At 38.6% G+C, this 20,459-nt stretch overlaps 1 protein-coding gene across 1 annotated transcript in view; it reads left to right on the top strand.

Annotated features, from left to right (window-relative positions):
• The window catches only part of PTPRR (protein tyrosine phosphatase receptor type R), a gene marked incomplete at its 5' end in the record, with an annotated part of 254,829 nt that overhangs the window by 223,505 nt on the left and 10,865 nt on the right, over positions 1-20,459 (top strand). The window contains 3 exon segments of the mRNA XM_082666172.1: positions 10,053-10,163; positions 11,477-11,634; positions 15,206-15,319. Of these exon segments, the coding sequence (XP_082522298.1) occupies positions 10,053-10,163; positions 11,477-11,634; positions 15,206-15,319 (383 nt within the window).

Here is a 20,459-nt window from a genome sequence, read left to right as displayed (position 1 = left end):
AATAATGGCTAAAGATTTTCCAAAACTGGTGAAAGACTTGAGCTCTCAGATTTGAAAAGCACAGTAAATTCTAGGCTGGATAAGTAAAAATAAATCCACAACTAGACACATCTGTGGAACTGAAAAACACTACAGAGACTATTTTAACAACCAGAGTGACTAACAATTGACTTCTCAATAGCCAAAAATCAGTAGAATAATACCCACAGAGGAACGAGAGAAAATCACAGACAACCCAGAACTCACACAGGATTTAGCAACATTTCCTAGATCTGAATAGACTGTACTACTCCTGCCCACTTTGGTTTGAATTACAATTTTCTGAATAGATTGTCACGATGTGTTTTCTCAAAGCACATTCATACCCTTATTAATTCTATTTCTTCTATTAAAAATAAAATCTTATAAAATCAACATAGAAAAAGCACTGTGATGTATGCAATTACATAAATATAAGTATGTAAATGTTTTGAAACAAGTTATATTTTCCACAGAAAACATTACTTTCTTTTTACATATTTATTAAGGATTAATATTTGGCAAAGCATACGTGAAACAATATCTAACAAGGATTAGCAAATAGGTTGTAGTAACTGTGTAAGATAAATTATAATTTTGATGTCTTGAGCATTTCAATCCTCAAATTTTGTGATATATTTGTTTCCTTAGACAAAAAGTCAGAAATACACCAATAGTGCTTTAACTTGTTCTTGAATCAGGGTTTCATCAGGACAGAAGAAGCCAAGGTTGATGGTTAGTGAGAAAGAATTCCCTAGAAGTTGAGTAGGATGTGACATATTTTAAAGAAGTCCAACAAAGATAGATTGAACACTTGGCAAATATGCCAAAGCCCCGACAGACAGTTATATTCTTCCCTTCTGTCCCCAAGGCCAAAGTTGTGATTCTAAAAGAACTGCTGTATGAGACAAATATGTGTTTCAAAGTGACACTGAGTTGATTTACTGATGATGCTCAGACATCTCCATTCTGAATGTGCGGAGGAATAGAGTCCATCTTGTTCTTTCTTTTTCAAGTGCATCATACTTGGAGTTAACCTGTTGGTACCATTCTCAGAATTCACGTTCTCCATAGGAGAGCCAAGTAGATCTTTTGAAAAGCCAGAATTTTAAAAAAATAATGGCCACATGCAGTGGTTGGGAGTCCGCCTGCCGATGTAGGGGACACGGGTTCGTGCCCCGGTCCGGGAAGATCCCACATGCCGGGGAGCGGCTGGGCCCATGAGCCATGGCCGCTGAGCCTGCGCGTCCGGAGCCTGTGCTCCGCAACGGGAGAGGCCACAACAGTGAGAGGCCCGCGTACCGCAAAAAGTAATAATAATAATAATGGCCACATAAAGGGTGATTGAGGTTTTTATTTTTCTCTTTGGCTGCATAATTCAGAAATTGAAGACGTATTACTTTTTTCTTACCATTTTTAGCCTCTTGCCTTTTTAAATGTCTGGGATATATCTTCTGGAAATATCAAAGTAAATAGATTATGTTACATGTTTTCTATGTGTAATTTGCTACATGTACTTTCCCGTGGCCAGTCATAATTCCAAATATTGCAGTAAAGATTTTGACTTCTGTTATTGTTGATTACCCATTAAATTAAAATAAAAATTCCTTTCCGTCCAGATTCTCTAAAGATGTAAATACAATACTATGGAGGAAACTTTGATGTTTTACAGATCAAAATGATACTGAGAAGTCTGGCTCAAAAGAAATAGGCAGTAGACTTCACACTGCCAGGAAGATGCTGTTTACCAAAAATGTGCCAACTTTCAATTGTGTTAAGCGTCATTGTTTGGAACAGACAAAAATCATTTCCTCCAAAAATATGTGAAGGTGGAGTTATCTTTAGAAATTCCCAGGCTTTATATTTTCATGAACCTTTCTATTTTCTAATACATAAATAAAGGAATAAGTGAATAGTTGCCAGTTCTTATTCAATAATCCCAATATTCTCATAGTTACTTTATAAAATGAGAATAAAAAAGTTTTAAAATAGAGCTGAAGAATCAGTTATCTTCTATGGCAAGAAAGGAGAAGAGATTTTTATTGCTGGTAAATTTGATTTCTTCATTTAGATAAATCTCAAGAAGGGAATTCCTTTTGAAAGAAATAAAACATTGGAAACACAGTGTTCAAACTTTCAAGGTGAACTATTGCTTGACTAGAGAAGGCACAGTGGCCAAAATCTGCAAAGCTGGAGTTAGATCAGTCTAAGCAGGACAGGAATCATTTGCATATTTCCAAAGTCCTCAGACTAGCTCAGACTTTCTCCTAGGAAAGAAGAGAAGCAGTATGAATGTTGGTCATAGTATACATACTGTGGAAGATATTTTCTACTGACTGCCATTTATTAAATATACGTAGTAAGCACAGTTAATTCTGTGCATTTTCACTCTAACTCTACAAAGCACGATCTACTATCCCTATATTATGGATGAGAAACTTGAGGCTCAGAGCTTAAACCATTTGCCTACAGCCTCAAAGTAAGTGAGTGATAGAGTCCAAATTTTAGTACAGGTTTATTTGATTCCAAAGCTCATGTACTTAATCACTGCCCCAACATAATAAACGGGCCATATAAGGGTACAAGACATTAGAAGACAAGGGACCCACTGTTGGCTTCAGGGAGCAGTAAGACACTGAATTTATCTTCAGGAAGTGAGGGAATTACTTGGTCATTTGGCCTAACAAAATACTTCTCTCAAGTATTTAACACAGCCGTATTCTTTCTTAATATTTACATTTTTCATCTGGATTCAGCTATGTGACTTAAATACTTACAAACCCCATTTTGCCCATTGACCTATTCACACTTTGCAAGCAGTTTGACCTCAGAAAGTGAAATAAATAAATCGTGTTTTAAGTCTTCTCTGTTTTCATTCCCTTCCTTTCTCTCTCTGGTAAAATTATGGAAAGGATTTATTTTAATTACATTTCTTTGTCCATACAGCTCATATGGTGCCTTACAGTTTTTCAGTAGGGGCTGCAGAGTAAGTAAGTGCACCAGGGAACATAAACCAGGCAAAGCAACAGCACACAGAGGCAGACAAGACACCACATAGCATGCGTGAGTTGAGCCGTTTGATGTTGTCTGGGCATAGTAGAGAGTGAAGAGAGATAGGACGAGAATGTTAAATTTTGCTGACGAATATAGAGAATAAAAGAGGGTTCTGTATTCATTGTATATTCTGCTTTTAACATTATATTATGAGTGCTCTCCATGTCATTAGTAACTCATAAAAAACATGATTTTAAATGACTGCTAGAATTTCATTGTGTGCATGCTAAAACGTATGTAATCATTTCCTTATTAAGAGATATTTAAGTCATTTCCAATCTTTTTACCCACATCTTTGATTATTTAATTAATGTATATTTTTAGGTGTGAAATGACCTGGCTAAATGATGTGGACTTTTGAAAAAACGTATTCCCAACGACCTGGCTAAATGCTGTGGACTTTTGAAAAAACATGTTTTCCAGAAATATATCTAACTGTACCACATCTTTAGCATCTGGAATTCTCCAGCTAACCTTGAAGACATTCAGTACATTCCTCTTTATAAAACATCCAATGCTGTATTTGTGCACATTCATTCATTCATTTGACAGATATTTATCAACTGTCAACCGTCAAGCACCAGTGTAGGTGCTTGGATTATATCTTTATTGACAAAACAGACAAAGATCCCTCCTTTCATGGAGTTACAATCTAAAAGGGGAGACACAATACACAAGAAACAAAATTTTAAAATATTGTATACAGGTACAAAATGTTAGGTGCTATGGGGGGTGGAGAAAACAAACATATGGTAGAGTAAGAGAGATGGAAGACAGTTTGCAATGAGATAAGGAGGTCATTTTAAAATTTATAAATGGCAGCCTGTAAGAATTTTATGAATACAAAAGAAGATAAGCAATGACTTCATTGAGTCAAGCCACAGCTACTCTAGATATCTTTACTTAATTAAATACATCCAGAAAAGGTAGGGTTTTTTTTTGCAATATAAGTATTAATTATATCCCATGTTGACCTTAAGTTTCATGATAAAATCTGATGGGTATTCAGTTGGGAATGACTGGCTATTAAATATATAAATAACTTATACTTAAAAATAAAGTAGACCTCATTAAGCTGTACATTTGAAGAGAAAATAAATTTTTCTGATAAAACACTCGTAATTAAATGTTAATTATTCTATGTTATATTCTAAATGAATGAAATGAAAATACATCTTCTCAGCTATTTAAAGTTAGCTAAAAAAATTAGAGTTTAAGTTAGATAATCTAGAAAGTTCACCAAATATACATAGAAAGTCTAGAAACTGGGCTGTTTGATCTTCCAAATAACTAATATTTATTGAGCACTAACAATGTGCTTAGAAAGCAATCTTTACAATAAACGTATCTGTAAATCCCACTAAAAGAGGACACGGAGACACAGGGAGGTTAAGCAACCTGCCCAAGGGCAAACGGCTAGCAACCTGACTCCCAACTCCTCACCACTGTATACACCCTCCTCAAATCTTCTCCCTACTTAGGGTGGGAAGGGAGAAAGTTCCAGTCCAAGCAGTGATTGTGGCCAGAGAAAAGTGTGCGGGATTGCTTACAGTCCAGATTAAAATCTCTAACCGTTCTCTCCAGGAAGGAAAGAGGAGATGAACAAGGCATTTTGATTTGGTTTAAAGAAACAAAAAGTGTCAGATCTGCTCATTCAAAGTAGTGGACAAGGGGACCTCCCTGGTGGTCCGGGGTAAAGAATCCTCCTTACAATGCAGGGGACGTGGGTTCGATCCCTGGTCAGGGAACTAAGATCTCACGTGCCGCGGGGCAACTAAACTCACGAGCCACAACTACTGAGCTTGCACGCCTCAACTAGAGAGAAGCCCGCGCACCCCAAGGCAGTGTCTGTGCGCCGCAGCGAAAGATCACGCGTACCTCAACGAAGATCCAGCATGCCGCAACTAAGACCCGACACGGCCAAAATAAAGCAAAACAAACAAACAAAAAAAACAAAGTAGTGGACAGTTTGAAAGTGTGGATTGGAACTGTGATGGGGGAGTCATGCTAAAGTTAGAGGTCAGTCTTTGAAGTGTGGGGTGGACAAGAGGATTCACATTTTGTACCAAGAATGAAAAGAAACGAGCAAAGTCCCATATCAGAGTGTCTGTACAAACAAGGTCAGGGAGGGTAATTTGCAAGACAGTGGAGACCCACTGACTGGTATTCTGCTGTCCTGGAGGACCAGAATTAGATATTTGGTATCTAGAGAAGCACCCTGACCTAGCACTGCCCAGCAATGCCGAGCAGCCTAAGCTCATTTCCTGAAAGACCAGGGGCTTGACAGTTATGCTACCCAAGCAATTAAGAGTAGCCAGAAATTCAGAGGCTGACGGCCCCTAAGAAAAATTACTCACCTGTCCTTTCAAACATGCTTACATTCCAAATATAACTTGGCACCTTAATTTTTAATCTGCTAGGTTCTATTCAATTGCTGTAGCCTGCTTTACTTCTAACTATAGTTAGAAGCCTTCTTATTTGACACAGTTAATCCAAAAAAAAAAAAAAGTGGAGACTCAAACACACAAAAAAACTCTAATGTTTTACTTTGTCTTAAAACAGGTACATTTGTTCATATTCAAATTTGTTCATTATTTTATTATGGGACTGTCTTTTTTTATTTTTAATATTGGCTCTCGGTCATATAGTTTGTGTAAATTATGCCCTTTATACGTCATTGAAATGTCCCATTTTTCTTTGAAATGTGAGAGAACATAGAAAAATTTGTAAAGCAATATGAATGCAGAATCCTGTCTATATTTTCAAACTTTGCCCTTTTATAATGGTCTCACCTGTACCTGATTTGACCACAGTTTTCTTTGCTGATTTACTTTTTCTCCCCAGCGAAAACCTAATTAACTTATGCAATTATTTCATAGAACAATTCTTTTTTTCTTTCCACCCTCATGTTTCATTGATTTATGTAAAGTTTCATTAAATTACTGGGCTCTGGGCTTCCCTGGTGGCGCAGTGGTTGAGAGTCCGCCTGACGATGCAGGGGACGCGGGTTCGTGCCCCAGTCCGGGAGGATCCCACATGCCGCAGAGCGGCTGGGCCTGTGAGCCATGGCCACGGAGCCTGTGCGTCCGGAGCCTGTGCTCCGCAATGGGAGAGGTCACAACAGTGAGAGGCCCGCGTACCTCAAAAAAAAAAAAAAAAAAAATTACTGGGCTCTAATAACAAGTACAACTGTCATTAAGAGGTTCGGATATAAATACCACTTGTTGAACATACAGCTCAGCAGATAGTGACAGACTTGCTGGACTTAGTAAGAGAGCGGACAGAGGGCTTTCAGTGTTCCACGAGCATCAGCATATTTCATAGAGGGAAGGGAGGGCATTGGTTATTGCTGTAAAAAGAAGTGTCGGTTATTAGTGCAGAAATCAAAGACAGAAACTTGAATGTATAAAGTGATATTTGCTCAGAGGGTCCTAGCCCCAAGAGGATGGTCCCAGAAAACCTTATGAAAACACCTGAGCTTCAGTTTTCTCAGCTGTAAAATGATAAAAAAAAATAATAATAACAACAATATCTACTCTCTGCTCTACCTAACGCAAATGATCGTGGAAGGGATTCAGTGATATAAGGTTGGTGAAGGTGCTTTTAATATTAAATTGCTGCACCTATGTTACTAATATTTAATTGGAACACTAAGAATTAGAGTAACCAAAACCATAATAATTTTAGACAATCTGACCCATTCTGTCTTATATGCAAATGTAACCCAAATGCAACTGAGTATCTTCTTTTTGTTTATTTAGAGCCACTTTCTTTAGCTCATAGAGCAAAATCTCTTTGATTTTAAGTGCATGGAATTTAAAAAGAAAGTAACTTAAAAATAGATTTTTTTTTTCAGGCAACTAAAATACTAGCTAGACCTGTTCCTTCTTTATACACAAATAGTCCTAATGTGGGTGTGAGAGGGATGGTCAAAGAAAAAAGATTATAAAAATATCAGTTTGCTTTGCATTGCGTTCTACTTTTGCTGTAAACCACTGATTATGAAACATTGGTTGATGTCCAGAATCTTTAGTTAGGGTTCACTAATTGCTTGTTTGCACAAGAGACACATGACCTTCTGGAAACCTCTTTGTCCTCCAAATTATGAATTCTTGGAATTAATAGACAATTTTACTGCAAGAATCAGCCCATCTAGCAGAAGAATAGTGATGATTTGGGGTTGCATACTGCTAGATAGCATGCTATTTCGAATTACCTACAATTATTATGGTTTCACAGTATTATCTGTAAGAGAGCATTTTCCTTCCTTGCATTTTCCTTTTTTATATCATTGTTAGCACCACAATAAAGAAACCCTAAAAAGCTCTTCACAAAAATAATTTGAACATGAACTTGTGCTCTTAGAAACAACTACGTTTGCCACTCTCCCTCACTTCATATTCAAAAGCACCCACACTTCTCTGGTCTCTTTTTCTACGTTCTCCTAAAAGGGGGAAAAAATGTATTCGGTGTGTAGAAATAAGCTATTGTATCTCAGAAAGGAGATGGGATGCTAATTAAGGGTTGTTTGAATGAACAAGTCACATTGCATTGTCTACTGGGAGCCCGCTGCCAATTTCATTTTTGGTAAAGAGTCAAGAAAAACATTCAAGAGGGCCCCGGCAAGCTTGGGAGAGAAGCGAGCAGCGCTTCCATTTATCAAGTAGGTGCACAAGCCTGGATTGTATTGTTAAGAGTCAGGGTGCAGGCTGAGAGCTCCTGCCTCGCAGCTTTTCTTACCGGTTTCAAGAGCCACCTTCCCAAAGAGGGGCCTGCTCCTCAGACGTGATCTTGGACAATGGGGCCACGTATGCCAGACTGCTGGGCCACTGAATGCCACTTTCTTTGTTCAGTACCTTTTTCAAGATTCTTTGTCACTCTTCTTGGATTCATCCAGGAGGCATGGGTTTTAAGACACAAAATAGCTCGGGTCTTGCAGCGAAATAATTGATGCTCCATTGAAAGAAACCAGGCAAATTGGTTAGTATGATTACCTTTAACAAACTGGGGGAATTTGAGACATTTGGCAACTCGTAAATGAGGAGGGAAAGAAATTGCTGTATTTTTAGAAGATTGCTTTTTTAAAAAAATTATTAAAATATAGTTGATTTACAATGCTGTGTTAGTTTCAGGTGTACAGCAAAGTGATTCAGTTATACATATATATATACATATATATATGTATAATTCTTTTTTAGATTCTTTTCCGTTATAGGTTATTACAAGATTTTGAGTATAGTTCCCTGTGCTAAAGATTTCTTTTTTTAATGTTAATGTTATATTAGCCAGAGTAAGCCTTTAGCCTGATTGCTTGACAGTCTTGGGTGTGGGGTGGCGTGTAAATAGAGGTGAAAATGATTTACTTTGTTTGGAAAAGGACCAGAACGTAGAGGATGCAAATGTGTTTTTATTGTAGTGGATGAAAAACACTGATTCCACTAGGTGAAGTGACTTCCTTGTGGCTTTATCACATAGAATACTTGGTACTTAGCATGATAGAGCCCCAGAGGTGTGTTTCTGATACTTTATGTATCTTTTCCTTTAGTTCTGTAATTCTGTAATGTTTTTGCTGCTACTCTTTTAAATCTATAAGTACTTAATTTTTTTCAAGTTTGGTCACGTGCCTTTGACATAGATGTAAAGAAACAAGTGTCCTCTCGAGGACCTCAAAGTCCCTGTTGAAGGCAAGAAGTGAAAGAATTTCTCTATAAATATGCATGTGTGTTTGAAAGAAAATCGTGAATTCTATTTAAACAATATTTCTAAAATTAAATTGCTTCCCTGGGCACTGAAAATAAAATGTCAACTTTCACACTTTACATTCTTAGTCATTAAAATATGTGGCAAGAGATTAATAGCTCTTTTGCAGTTGTTTAAAAGGCAAAATAATAAATAATATGAGCTTATATGTATGCTTGAGTCTCATTTTGTAGTTTTTTAAATAATGTAGCTTGGATATCATAAAAATAATATAATATTTAATGCATGATCTAATGCATATTTAAGTAATAATCTAATCACTTTAGATCAAAAACCCATTCCATAACTGAGTAGTTGTAAAATAACAATAATAATAATAACATCATGTTTTTAACGCCTACTGTATGCCTGGCTTTGTCTTCAGTGCTTTCCATGTATTAAATCTTGAGGAAACTGAGTCCAGAGAGATTAAGTGTCCTGTTTATGGATTCGCAGATAAATGGCAGCACCAAAATTTGGCCCCAGGCTCTCTGACTCCAAAGCTTGCACCTTAACCACCACATTATAGTTTCTTGCTCGCCATATAATTATTATTACTGCTATTAAACCCTTCAAAGAGGATCCATCATAAAAATTTTTTAAATAATTTTGCTATACATTTATTTCAATGGATCCCATAGGCGAAAGGGTCATCGGTCCTAGAAAATATAATACCTTAGGTGTATTAATGGTCATTACATCTGCTTTACATACAAGGGAAACTGGATCCTGTGGCACCTAACACATCACAGATACTCTAATTAGAGACTTTTTTTGGATGAAGCAGGAAATGTGACTTGCCTCAGTCACTGTGGGAAAACATTCGTTTTAATCCTAGTCATCACAGGATAAACTCTAATATTTGGATCTTAGTTTCCTAATTCTTAATTCAGTTCTTAATTAGTCCTTAATTTCTCTATGGGGATTTGGAAAATCTTGCCTTAATCATTTTTTGGTGTGGGATTAATAGTGTTGGGCAGACATATGTAAAAATTGATATTTTATTTAAAAAGCATTGAGATATAATTTATACTACACTATACATACTATAAAGCTTACCCATTTAAAATGTATGGTTCAGTGGTTTTAGCTCATTTACAGAACTGTAAAAATTGATACTTGACTTTTTTAGATTAACTAAATAGAAAATTTTCAGATGCTTGAATAAAAAATACTCCAAGGCCAATGAAAACCATTAATATTTGCTTCTTTAATATTTGTTCTTCTTTCCCCTCCTCCAGAAATGTGTGCTTTACTGGCCAGAAAAGAGAGGAATATATGGGAAAGTCGAGGTTCTGGTTATCAATGTAAATGAATGTGATAACTACACCGTTCGAAACCTTGTCTTAAAGGTAAAACTGTGGAGCTGTAGCTATCTACAAAGTAGACGACGTTGGAGGATTACATTTCTACTTTGAAATTATTTATCCTAATAAGTACTGCAGATTCAATTTAAATAAATTAAATAATGTCAAGATCAAGGAGAAATTATAATCACTCCCTTAAGGATTTCTTTGTTATCGGCTACTATTAGTATGTGGAATTATTAAATTAATATAAGCAGCAATTAAGGAAATTCACTAAGTGGGAGGCTCAGGTCTTCTACTCTGCATAAATATGACATCTCTGATTTAACCTTTTGAATGCCTTTAACTAAAGGCTTGTGCTAGAGACTGTACCATGATTTCTTTTTTTAATGTCCCTTTGGTCTAAGCAGATTTAAGTAAGGCCTGGAAACTGTGAAAGGGAAAATCTGCGCTTGTGGGAGGCAAGAAAAGCCTGAAGTGTTGATGAGATCTCCCAAAACCTGGAGTCACAGTCATTTATGGGGACTTTCCCGGACCACATTATGTCATAGAAAAGTTATTTAAATTTGGGGCAGCAGATGCTGAGGAATGTTGCCATGGTATTGTTTTTACTTCTGGAGAGCAATCATCCCAAAGATTCCAGTTCTATCTAGAGCCTCATTACTGGGACAGAATCACCGCAGAGAGGAAGAGGGTAGATGCAGAGCCGCGAGGCACTTACTGAGACCTGTTCAACACGGTGTTCTCAAGTGCCTCGTCCACACCAGGCCCCCCACTGGGTTTTGATGTGATGTGCATGGACCCTCACTCAAAGCATTTCTAATCTAGTGACCCCCCTTGTCGCTCCTTTACTACAGGAATTCCTCACTGCTGTGAAAAACTGGAATTTGGGATGAGTGTAGAATTATTAGAGAGACTGACTATAAAATTAAGCGTTCTTATACTGGTCAATATGTTTATAATAACGTCTCAGGAATGTTCAAAGAGCAGGAAACGCACTATATCCTGATTCTTTCTTGGCTATATCTTCATCTAACATCCATTATGTTTATTATAACAAATTACAAACATATATTTAGCATATGTATGTTTTCTATATTAAATATATCTTAAACATATGTACTAAATACATATTTATCATTTAACAGAGCAAGGCTGTCAAACTTTGGCATCAGAATAGTTACAGTAAAGTTTTCTCAGGGTGAAAGAGTATTCTTCAAAAATCTCCTAGATTTTTTTTCCGCCTAGAAATCAGTTGCCAGCAAGATGGGAGTGATAGAAGGCATTCAGTATTGTGGTTTGGGTGACTTTTAGTTCCACAGGACAATGAAGCATCTGGTGGCTGTTCCTATTTTCAGCAAGGAAGTCACACGCAACACGTGAAGCATTACTGGTACACCTCATGGCCCGATCACAAGACTCCAGCCAGTGCCCAGCCCCTTCTACAGCTCATGCTGGATGTGGAAGAAGACAGACTTGCCTCCGTGGGCCGAGGGCCTGTGATTGTCCACTGCAGGTAAGGGATGAGCTGTCCTTTCTGCCTAAGCAGCTGTCCTTTGTAAAGTCATAGAGCAGGTGGAAGTTGGGTTTTACTTCCTGGTTCTGACTTGGCTGATAAATTAAATATGTATTGAAAATGATTAACTTCCTCATACTTGTGGCTTGACCGAGATGATACTTAACAGAAATGAAGTGACATCATTAGCATAATTTCAGCGAACAGTCACACAGTGGAGAAAATATCACTTCTAATTAATAGCTCAGGGAACAGGAGAACTTATTCACTCAGTCCTCTACCTTGAAACGTAGATGGATTCAATTAGTCTCATCAGTCTCACGTATGCTAGGAATCACATATGGTTTTTTTAATTATCAACAGCCTTTTGTTGTTTCAAGATGGCCCCTGGACTTTACTAGGATTGTATCTTGATAACATTTATTATTATGTCAAATTTGGTGAAAACCAGTCAACTATTCTAAAAGTTACCTCATGAAAAACAGATGGAAATAAATTTATGAAATGGGAAGTGGGCAAGTGGTAATTCGCCAAAAGGAGAACAAAGTGCTGTTACCAGAACATGCGGTACTGGAGGCTGGGCCAACACAGTGACAGATGTCCGCAGTGGTTCCCTTCCCTAACGTCTAGCTTAAAGGTCTTCTCCTTTAAATTATACCTCTTCCCCCTGTTTTCCCGTTAGTGTGCCCAAACTAAAGCATATATTTTAAGGTTATTTATATAACTGGCCATTTAGTCTCCATACTTTCTCCAAATAATTGGTGTTACTTTATTGATCCTCCTAAGTCTTGTAAGATAGTTTTTGATATTGTTAAGAAATAAAATATATTATTTTAGATTATAATTTTAGCCTTCTTTTGAACCTTTGTGGTTTAATTAAGGGTAAAATTTACTATACGTCTATTTATCCAAAGTGCCATTACCTAGTTTCTAACATTAGGCCTCATCCTAAACTTAGCTTGGGGCTGAAGAAAAATACCTAACTGGCCATACTTTAGGGCTGGAAGTGTCCCCCACCCAAAATCATAAAACAGTCAGGATATCTAAAATGAACCTACCATTTCCCCTGTGAAACCAGCTCCCCTTCTGATTGCTATTTCTAAGAATGAGACCATCTTTTTTCCAGGCACTCAACATCAAATGTTGACAGTTATCTTTGGCCCTTCTCTCAACTCCAGCCTCCATATCTAATCAGTCACCAGATTGGCTTTCCCTTCAAAGCTTCTCCCATAATCATCACTTCCTGCCCAACCACCCAAGTTCAGGCCCTTATGACCTCACCCATGTATTTTAGAAGAAGTCGGCTAATTGCACATACACACCCCACTTCCCCATGCTCCACCCCTACTACAGCCTATTCTGTGCACTCCTCTTGGATGAGGTGCCTAAAATCCTCTTTCATCACATGGAGTCTACGCTCAACACTTCTCAAAGGCTTCCCATTCCCTAGAGCAGAAGTCCTCAACCTCGGATCTGTGGATTAGCTGTGAGGGCCAGTGAACTTGAAATGACTTGAACAGATTGGAGTACATGAAGTTAGGTGAATTTCCTGGGAGTGAAAACTCATTGTTTTCAACAAATTCTAAAAAAAAAAAAAAAAGGAAGAAAAAAGACTACCACTCTTTTACCGGATGATGTCCAAACCTTTCAGCTTTCCATTTAAGATCCTTATAGACCCCACTGTACCTTCCCAGTCTTATTTCCCACTGTTCCTCTAATGTAACTTTCTCTTTAAGCCAAACTAGCCTACTCATTGTCACTCTATTCTGCAGCAATTCTTTCCTTTTACCATTCTCATCCATGGAACATTCTCTCTCCTTAATGATAACCCAAATGCCTGCCATTCACAGGGTATAGTTCAAGTCCTGTCTCTTTATTGAGACAAAGTCTCCATAGACACTTCAACTAAAAGGGACTCATGCCTCATCTGAATTCCTCTGCACCCACATTCAACAGGAAGTAAATGCCATGTAGGAGAAATAGTGCTACTTGAGTGCCAAGAGGGGAATTATTCATTCAAACCATGAGGATTGAAAAAGCCTCTAAAAGTTGGAATAAAGTTGAACAGGATCTTGAAAAGAGGTCCAATATTTGTGGTTTTAAAAGGTGGTAGGGAGGGCATTTCTGACTGGAGAAATATCCATTAACACAAAAAGAAAAATTAGAAAATAGGAGTTTTTTGCAATGATTCAAATGAAAATGATGACGCAAAGGGTACAAAGTTGACAGCAAAAAGCTTGAAAGTTCGTCACAGTCATATTATGTAAGGGCCTGAATACCATGGAAGGGTGCTTAGACATTGTGCTGTGACCACTGGGAGCCATCTACAGTTTTTGAGTAGCGCGTAATATGATCCGGTCCCTGTTTTAGAAAGATGAACCTAGTAGCTGTGTATATCATGAATTAGCCCAGGAAGAGTCTTGAGCCTGGGAAACCATAATGAGATCATTGCTAATCATAAAGTAAGATTTCAAAAACGTGAGCACAGTTTATAGAAAGGAAAGCATGGATCACAACAGCTCCGCAGAGGTGGAAAATATAAGAATTGGTAACAGATTGGTTGTGGGAGTTGAGAGAGGGGGAGATGTTGAAAATAGCTCCAAGATTTCTAGGCTGGAAAACTTGTGGCTGCCTGGTAATGCCATTGAGGAAAAAGATAATTAATTCTGTTTTAGATACACTGAATTTAGATACATTGAAATGCAGCAAGTGTAAAAAAGCAACAGCAAGAGTGCCAGCTAGGAGGTGGAATGCCAATCTAGAGTTTAGGAGAAACTTGGGGAATTTAAGTGTAGATCTGAGAGAAATTTACATTTGTGGTTGAAATTGCTGAGAGAGAGAGAGAGAGAGAGAGAGAAAGCTTGTTTGTTAAGTTGATGACTTACCGTCTGAAGGAGATTCATGAGTAAACCTTCCATGACAGGTAGTATGTCTGTTTAACTGTTACCTTGATAAAAAAAAAAAAAAAAAAAAGAAAACTTGGAAATATGTGCTTCTAGCCACATCCTCTCTCCTTAACTGAATTGAATCTTCAGTTATTCACTAGCATCTTCCACATCAGTATATCCAAGACCAACGTCCCCACTCTCTCCCTCAAATCAGCCCTCATTCCAGAATTCCCCCTTCCTCTCGACAAACGCTGCCATTCTTCCAGTCCTCCAGGCGAGTCACCTTGGACTTCTTGCTTTTCTCACAGTTCAACTCCACTCCTCCACACTCACATTTATGATGTGTATAAGTCTTTCCCCTCCTTGCTACTGCCCATACCTTACCTAATTTCAGGCCTTAATTCTTCTTTGTAGAACAACTAGTACCTTTTTCACTATTCTCTCCCCCCCTACTACCTCCCTCCACCCCATTCATCCTACTGCTTAGACCTAAAGGGAAGAATTGCCGTTAAAGCACTCAGCACAGGGCCGGGTTTGTACACTCAGTACATGAGAGCTGTTGCTGCTGTAATTACTATTATTAATCGCAATTGTTTCCAATTTTAAAAGTACCTTTTTAAAAGAATATATTTTACCTTCGCTATTTTTCCTGCACCTTTTAATGCGTTACCTTTTCTTCTCAGTGCAGGGATAGGCAGGACGGGGTGTTTTATTGCTACATCCATCGGCTGTCGACAGTTGAGAGAAGAAGGAGTTGTGGACGTGCTGAGCATCGTCTGCCAGCTGCGTGTGGACAGGTGAGTGTCAGGGGCAGAGGGTGAGAGACACTTCAGAGCAGCGTCATCGTCACAACCTAATCCGATCAGCCTGACTTTGTCAACACCACAGGCTCTGAAGTCCTAACTCTCTGTAGAGGTTTGTGTAAAATGCTTAGGAATGTACATTACATTAAAAAGCCATCGAAGAAACTGTTATTTGCAACACTCACCCTCAGGAGTCCAAAGCCAAGAGCTTATGCTTAACCCTTCCTTGTCTTTGCTGCAGGTTGTTTATGGTGGTAGCTGTTCCTTCTTAGTCTCACACCTCTGTTCCTCCATAGGGACTTTGCATTTTCATGGGACTTAAGTGAATCATTCACTTTAGGATCTTGATCCTTAAAAATGAGGCATATGTCATAATACCAAGAATCGTCTTTTTTTTTTCACTGTTCCTTTTTTAATTGCACAAAATGCAGATAACAAAATTTACCATCTTAACCATTTTTAAGAGTACAGTTCAGAGTGTTAAGTACATTCACATTGTCCTGCAACCTAATCCAGAACTCTTTTCATCTTGAAAAGCTCTGTACCCATTAAACAACAAGTACCCATTTCTTGTCAACCACTATTTACCTTCTCACTCTATGAGTTTGGCTACTCTAGGTGCCTCATGTAAGTGGAATCATGCAGTATTTGTCCTTGTGTTACTGGCTTCTTTCACTTAGCGTAATATCTTCAAGATTCATCCATACTGTAGCACGTGTCAGAATTTCCTTCCTTTTTAAGGCTAAATAATATTCCATTGTACGTATATACCATATTTGGTTTATCCATTCATGTGTCAATGGACACTTGGTTTGCTGCCACCTTTTGGCTGCTGGGAATAATGCTGCTATGAACATGGATGTACAAATAGCTATTTGAGGTTCTTTGGAGTATATACCCAGAAATGAGATGGCTGCACCATATGGTAATATTTTAAACTTTTCAAGGAATACCATATTGGTTTCCACAGCAGCTGCACCGTTTACAGTGCCACCAACAGTGTACAGGGGTTCCAACTTCTGTCTGTTTAGTTTTGTTTTTTGTAGTGGCCATCCTAATGGGTGTGAGTTGGAAGAGTCATTTTTATGTATAGATGGTTTGATCACCTTTGTGATGATGTCTGTTTATGCACTGGAAACAGAATAAACAAGTAATTTCTTTTCTTCCTTGCTCCACAACTAAGCCTGGGGAAATGAACAGGTGAGTCAGTGACCGAGAACGTGCACAGGTGCTCATTGAGAGCAGGCACAGAGAGGAAGATGCTGTATGGGCACATGAGCAGTGGACCTCCCTGCTCTGCAGTTTGCTGTGCTATCGTGGATGAAGAGTTGTTCTGAGAGCTGAGCTATGGTTTCTCTTCTTTCATTCGCACAGCGAATATTTATGCATCATCTCCTAAACGCAAGACATTTTTCTGGATGCTGCACGTACTTAAAAGAGATGAGTGTGGCTCTGCTCTCCTAGAGTTTAGATGCTAACAGAGAGAAGAGAAGAGATAATAAACAGCACAGAAATAAACAGGACAATTTCAGACAGAGATAAATGCTCTGAGGTAATAAAACAAGAGTCACAGGATCTGAGCCTCCTGGAATTTAGCCCTGTGACCTAGAGTTTCCTAAAAGTAAAACTACAAAAGTCACATTTTTAAGTCATGCAATAAATATTTGTTGAGCCCCTACTAGGTACTAGGTCCTAGAATTTCAATAGAGACAAAAGAATTGTTCAGAAAATTCAACGAGAAAATATATACAAAGCACTCAGAACAGAGTCTGGCACCCGGGAAGCCTTTCAATAAATGTTCACTTCGTTACTATCATCTTCATTATTATTAAAATCATCAGTGAAGTTTCTCCAGTCTCTAAAAACTAAACATTCAAATCTCCTTTCCAGATGAGGTTTTCCCTCCCCATCACTATCGTTCTTTATTTCCTTTTAAATAGTAATTTCTAAGTCTTTGTCAGTGTATCTTCCCTCTATTTTTCTCTTAACTTTGGCTTATTAGAAGCTGTTTACCTTGATGATTAAGATTATGGACTCTGGAAATCTATTACCTGGCTTTGCATCCTGGCTCCCACCATTTCCTGGTTGTGTGGCCTTGGGCAAATTATAAGACTTCCCCATGCCTTGATTTTCTCATCTGGAAAATGGAAGTAATAATAGTATCTACTCCTTATGTTGTTATAAGGATTAAGAGATAATCTGTAAAGTGGCTGGCACTTAAGCATGCAACCAAGGTTAGCCACAGTTATTATCAATAAATATAGCAAGAACCTGAACATGTATCTATAAATTGGAACTAATAATATATACGCCACAGGGTTGCAGTAACATTAAGAGGAGATTATACCTGTGGAGTACTGAGTAGAACATTTAGTCTAGGTTTCTTACCCTCTCTCTACCCCCCTCCCCACTTCTGCCTTTCCATACCCCGCATGTAACTACTTCCAAAAATGTCTACTTTTTGTGCATAAGAAGATCAGCTTCAATTCTCTCTCCCCCTCCTCTTATAATTGCTGTCTTGGTTTCCTGAAACCCCCTTGCCTTCCATCCACTACTGCCCACCCCAACTGGAATAGGACCCATTTGCTTCACTTCAGACTCCGCGACCTAACTTCACCAAGAAGAGGGGACCTATGTCAGACCTATGTCAGAGAGTGAGGGACAGTACCCAGTCAGTCTGCGGTGACCTTGATCTCTTCTGCTTTGTGCTTCTGTAAACAAGGCTCCTGCATGGGACCCACATATCCCCCAGGGACTCCAGTTCATGTCCGTGCACCCACTTTCCTATTAGCTAGAGCCAGAGCTCCATGAATGCCAAATACATAGATCTAAACGGACTCCAAGTTGATGTCCAACACCTGTTCTGACCCTATTTGGAACAACACCCTGAAAAAAAAGGGGGGCTTGGTTTGCTCGTTGTTTGGGCTCTTGTTACTCTTAGATCTTGTCTATTCGCCCTCCCATCTCCCTCCTCCCCCACTGGCTTCTATAGCCTGACCTCCACCTTGGTTTCCACTTCCCGGTCACATTACTCTGTCAAGTCTACCAAATTGTTCTCTAGCTTTGAAGAGAATCACAAATACATTTTTTTTTTTACAAATACATTTTTAAAACCATATCACAAAGCCTCCTCTATCGGCTCCTTCCTTCCTAAAGCAAATGGGCAGAAATTTTTAGCCTTGGCCTTCCATCACCACCAAGGTCTCCCACAAGGCTTGTCTTTTTACTCCTGATAGGATTTTCAAAACATATTCAACTTCTCTGCTGATCTAAAGCCTATGGATTCCCTACCCCCTGCATCTGAATTACTGCCAATATGTGTCTTGATATCATTCTAACTGATTTATTCATCAAGATCCCTTCTACATAAATTCTGAGCCGCTGCTTATGTTGTTTATGAAGCAGATCGTCTCCTTGAAACTTTCCTTGAAAAGTCTTTCCTTTGCCTTCCTTCCTTCACAGGATTAACAGATTTTCTTTTTCTTGTCTCTTCCTTCTGTTGTGCACTTCCTTAGTTATTATAAAAAGCAAAACAGAAAACTCCCTCCTTTCTTTGTCTCCATCCAACTTCTTTCCATCCTTCTTGCATCTTGCTTCATTTTTTCATTCTTTTCTTGTCATACTTCACTTTCAGAATTCCAGTTTGTAGGTGACTGCTGCTGTCGACCATGGCTTTAACTCATATTGGTAAAGGGAAAAGTGGCCTCAGAAAATCCAAATGCCTGTCCTTCTGCTCTTGCAGCTTATTGTTATTCATCAGTTCTTCAAACCTTGCACCCAATCCTGGTCTCTGTGGCGGTCCTTGCCTTCAATTTTGTCTTCAAAACATTCCAAAATGCACTGTTGACAGCAGAGGTTTATTTAATGATGGTCACTGCACCATGGTCTTCAAAGCACATGCCTCATTTAACTCCCAAAATGAACCCGAGTCAGAAAAGAGATATTCCTTGGCCTCACTTTTTTAAAATAAGGAAACAAAGAATTCAAGATAGCAAGTAACTTGCCCAGTGTCACCTAGCTGAGAAAACTAGTGAAATAGACCTCTTTGGCATCTGGGACTTCTGATTTCTAACTCAAAAGGTACGACTGTTTTTGATAGTAAAAAATCTTTTGGAATATGTTTATTGCAGAATTGCTAGACAAAAACTTAGCTCTTTGATCATTCTTTGCCAATAAAAAAAATGCAATGACACTATAATTTTTAAAACAATGGTTAATATGAAGGAGAGCTGTTTCATGAATAGATAAAGTGATATTGTCAGCAGTTGCCTTAAAAATATAATTTGAGGAACATGGAGAATTTGCCTCATCCCAAAATATCTATCTATGGAGGGTGCCTAAAATATCTGTGTGTAGTGAATGTTTAAAAGACTACTATTAGAGAGCCAACCTTTGGTTTAAAGAGTCATTCCTTTTTCAAGTTTCTTGAACCTACAGTTGAGAGGTGAGAGTGATACCTTATGTCTTCCTGGCTATTAACACTTTAAACAGGGTGATCTATCCTTTTCCAGTTAGGGTATGTTAGCTAGAGGGTATGTTAGCTAGAGAGTGTGTAACTCCACACATCGGGAAGACGTTCAGAACTGAGGTCTTGATGAAGAGGAATTGAAGAGAGGGCTCCAGAAGAGGCCCTGTCATTGAGGAGACTGATAGACAGCTCTGGGCATTGGGGAGGTGAGGGCAGAAGAGCTGCAAGACCGCTACCTGATTTGCAGGGCCCAGTGCAAAACGAAAATGTGGAGCCCCATTTTTAAAAATGATTAACTGTTTCAGGGTGGCAACAGCAAAGCTTGAAGCCAATACGGGGTCCTTCTCAGCACAGGGAGATGGGGCTGGTGTGACTGAGCATGTCGAGTCCATGCAGTCGACCCTGTCGGGGGATGTTTTAGGACGGATGTTTGTAGATGGGTGTGAATTCTGTGTCCTGTGGAACAGTCACCCACGCTCTCTGCTCAGAGCAGTCCTCCTGAATCATGCATACGGTCATTCATTCAACAAACATTTACTAAACATCTACTGCTGAACATGCATCAGGCACCTGGGTGGAGCAAGTTGGATTCCTTAACAGGCTTTTCCAGACTGTGTTTCTCAGGGCACATTTTAACGATTAATTACACTATGAGAACCCGCTAAG

The sequence above is a fragment of the Grampus griseus genome, assembly GCF_964374135.1.
Source record: "Grampus griseus genome assembly, chromosome: 11".
Classification (NCBI taxonomy): Eukaryota; Metazoa; Chordata; class Mammalia; order Artiodactyla; family Delphinidae; genus Grampus; species Grampus griseus.
Note: the sequence above shows the minus strand (reverse complement) of the source record. Positions and strands in the feature narration are given on the sequence as shown.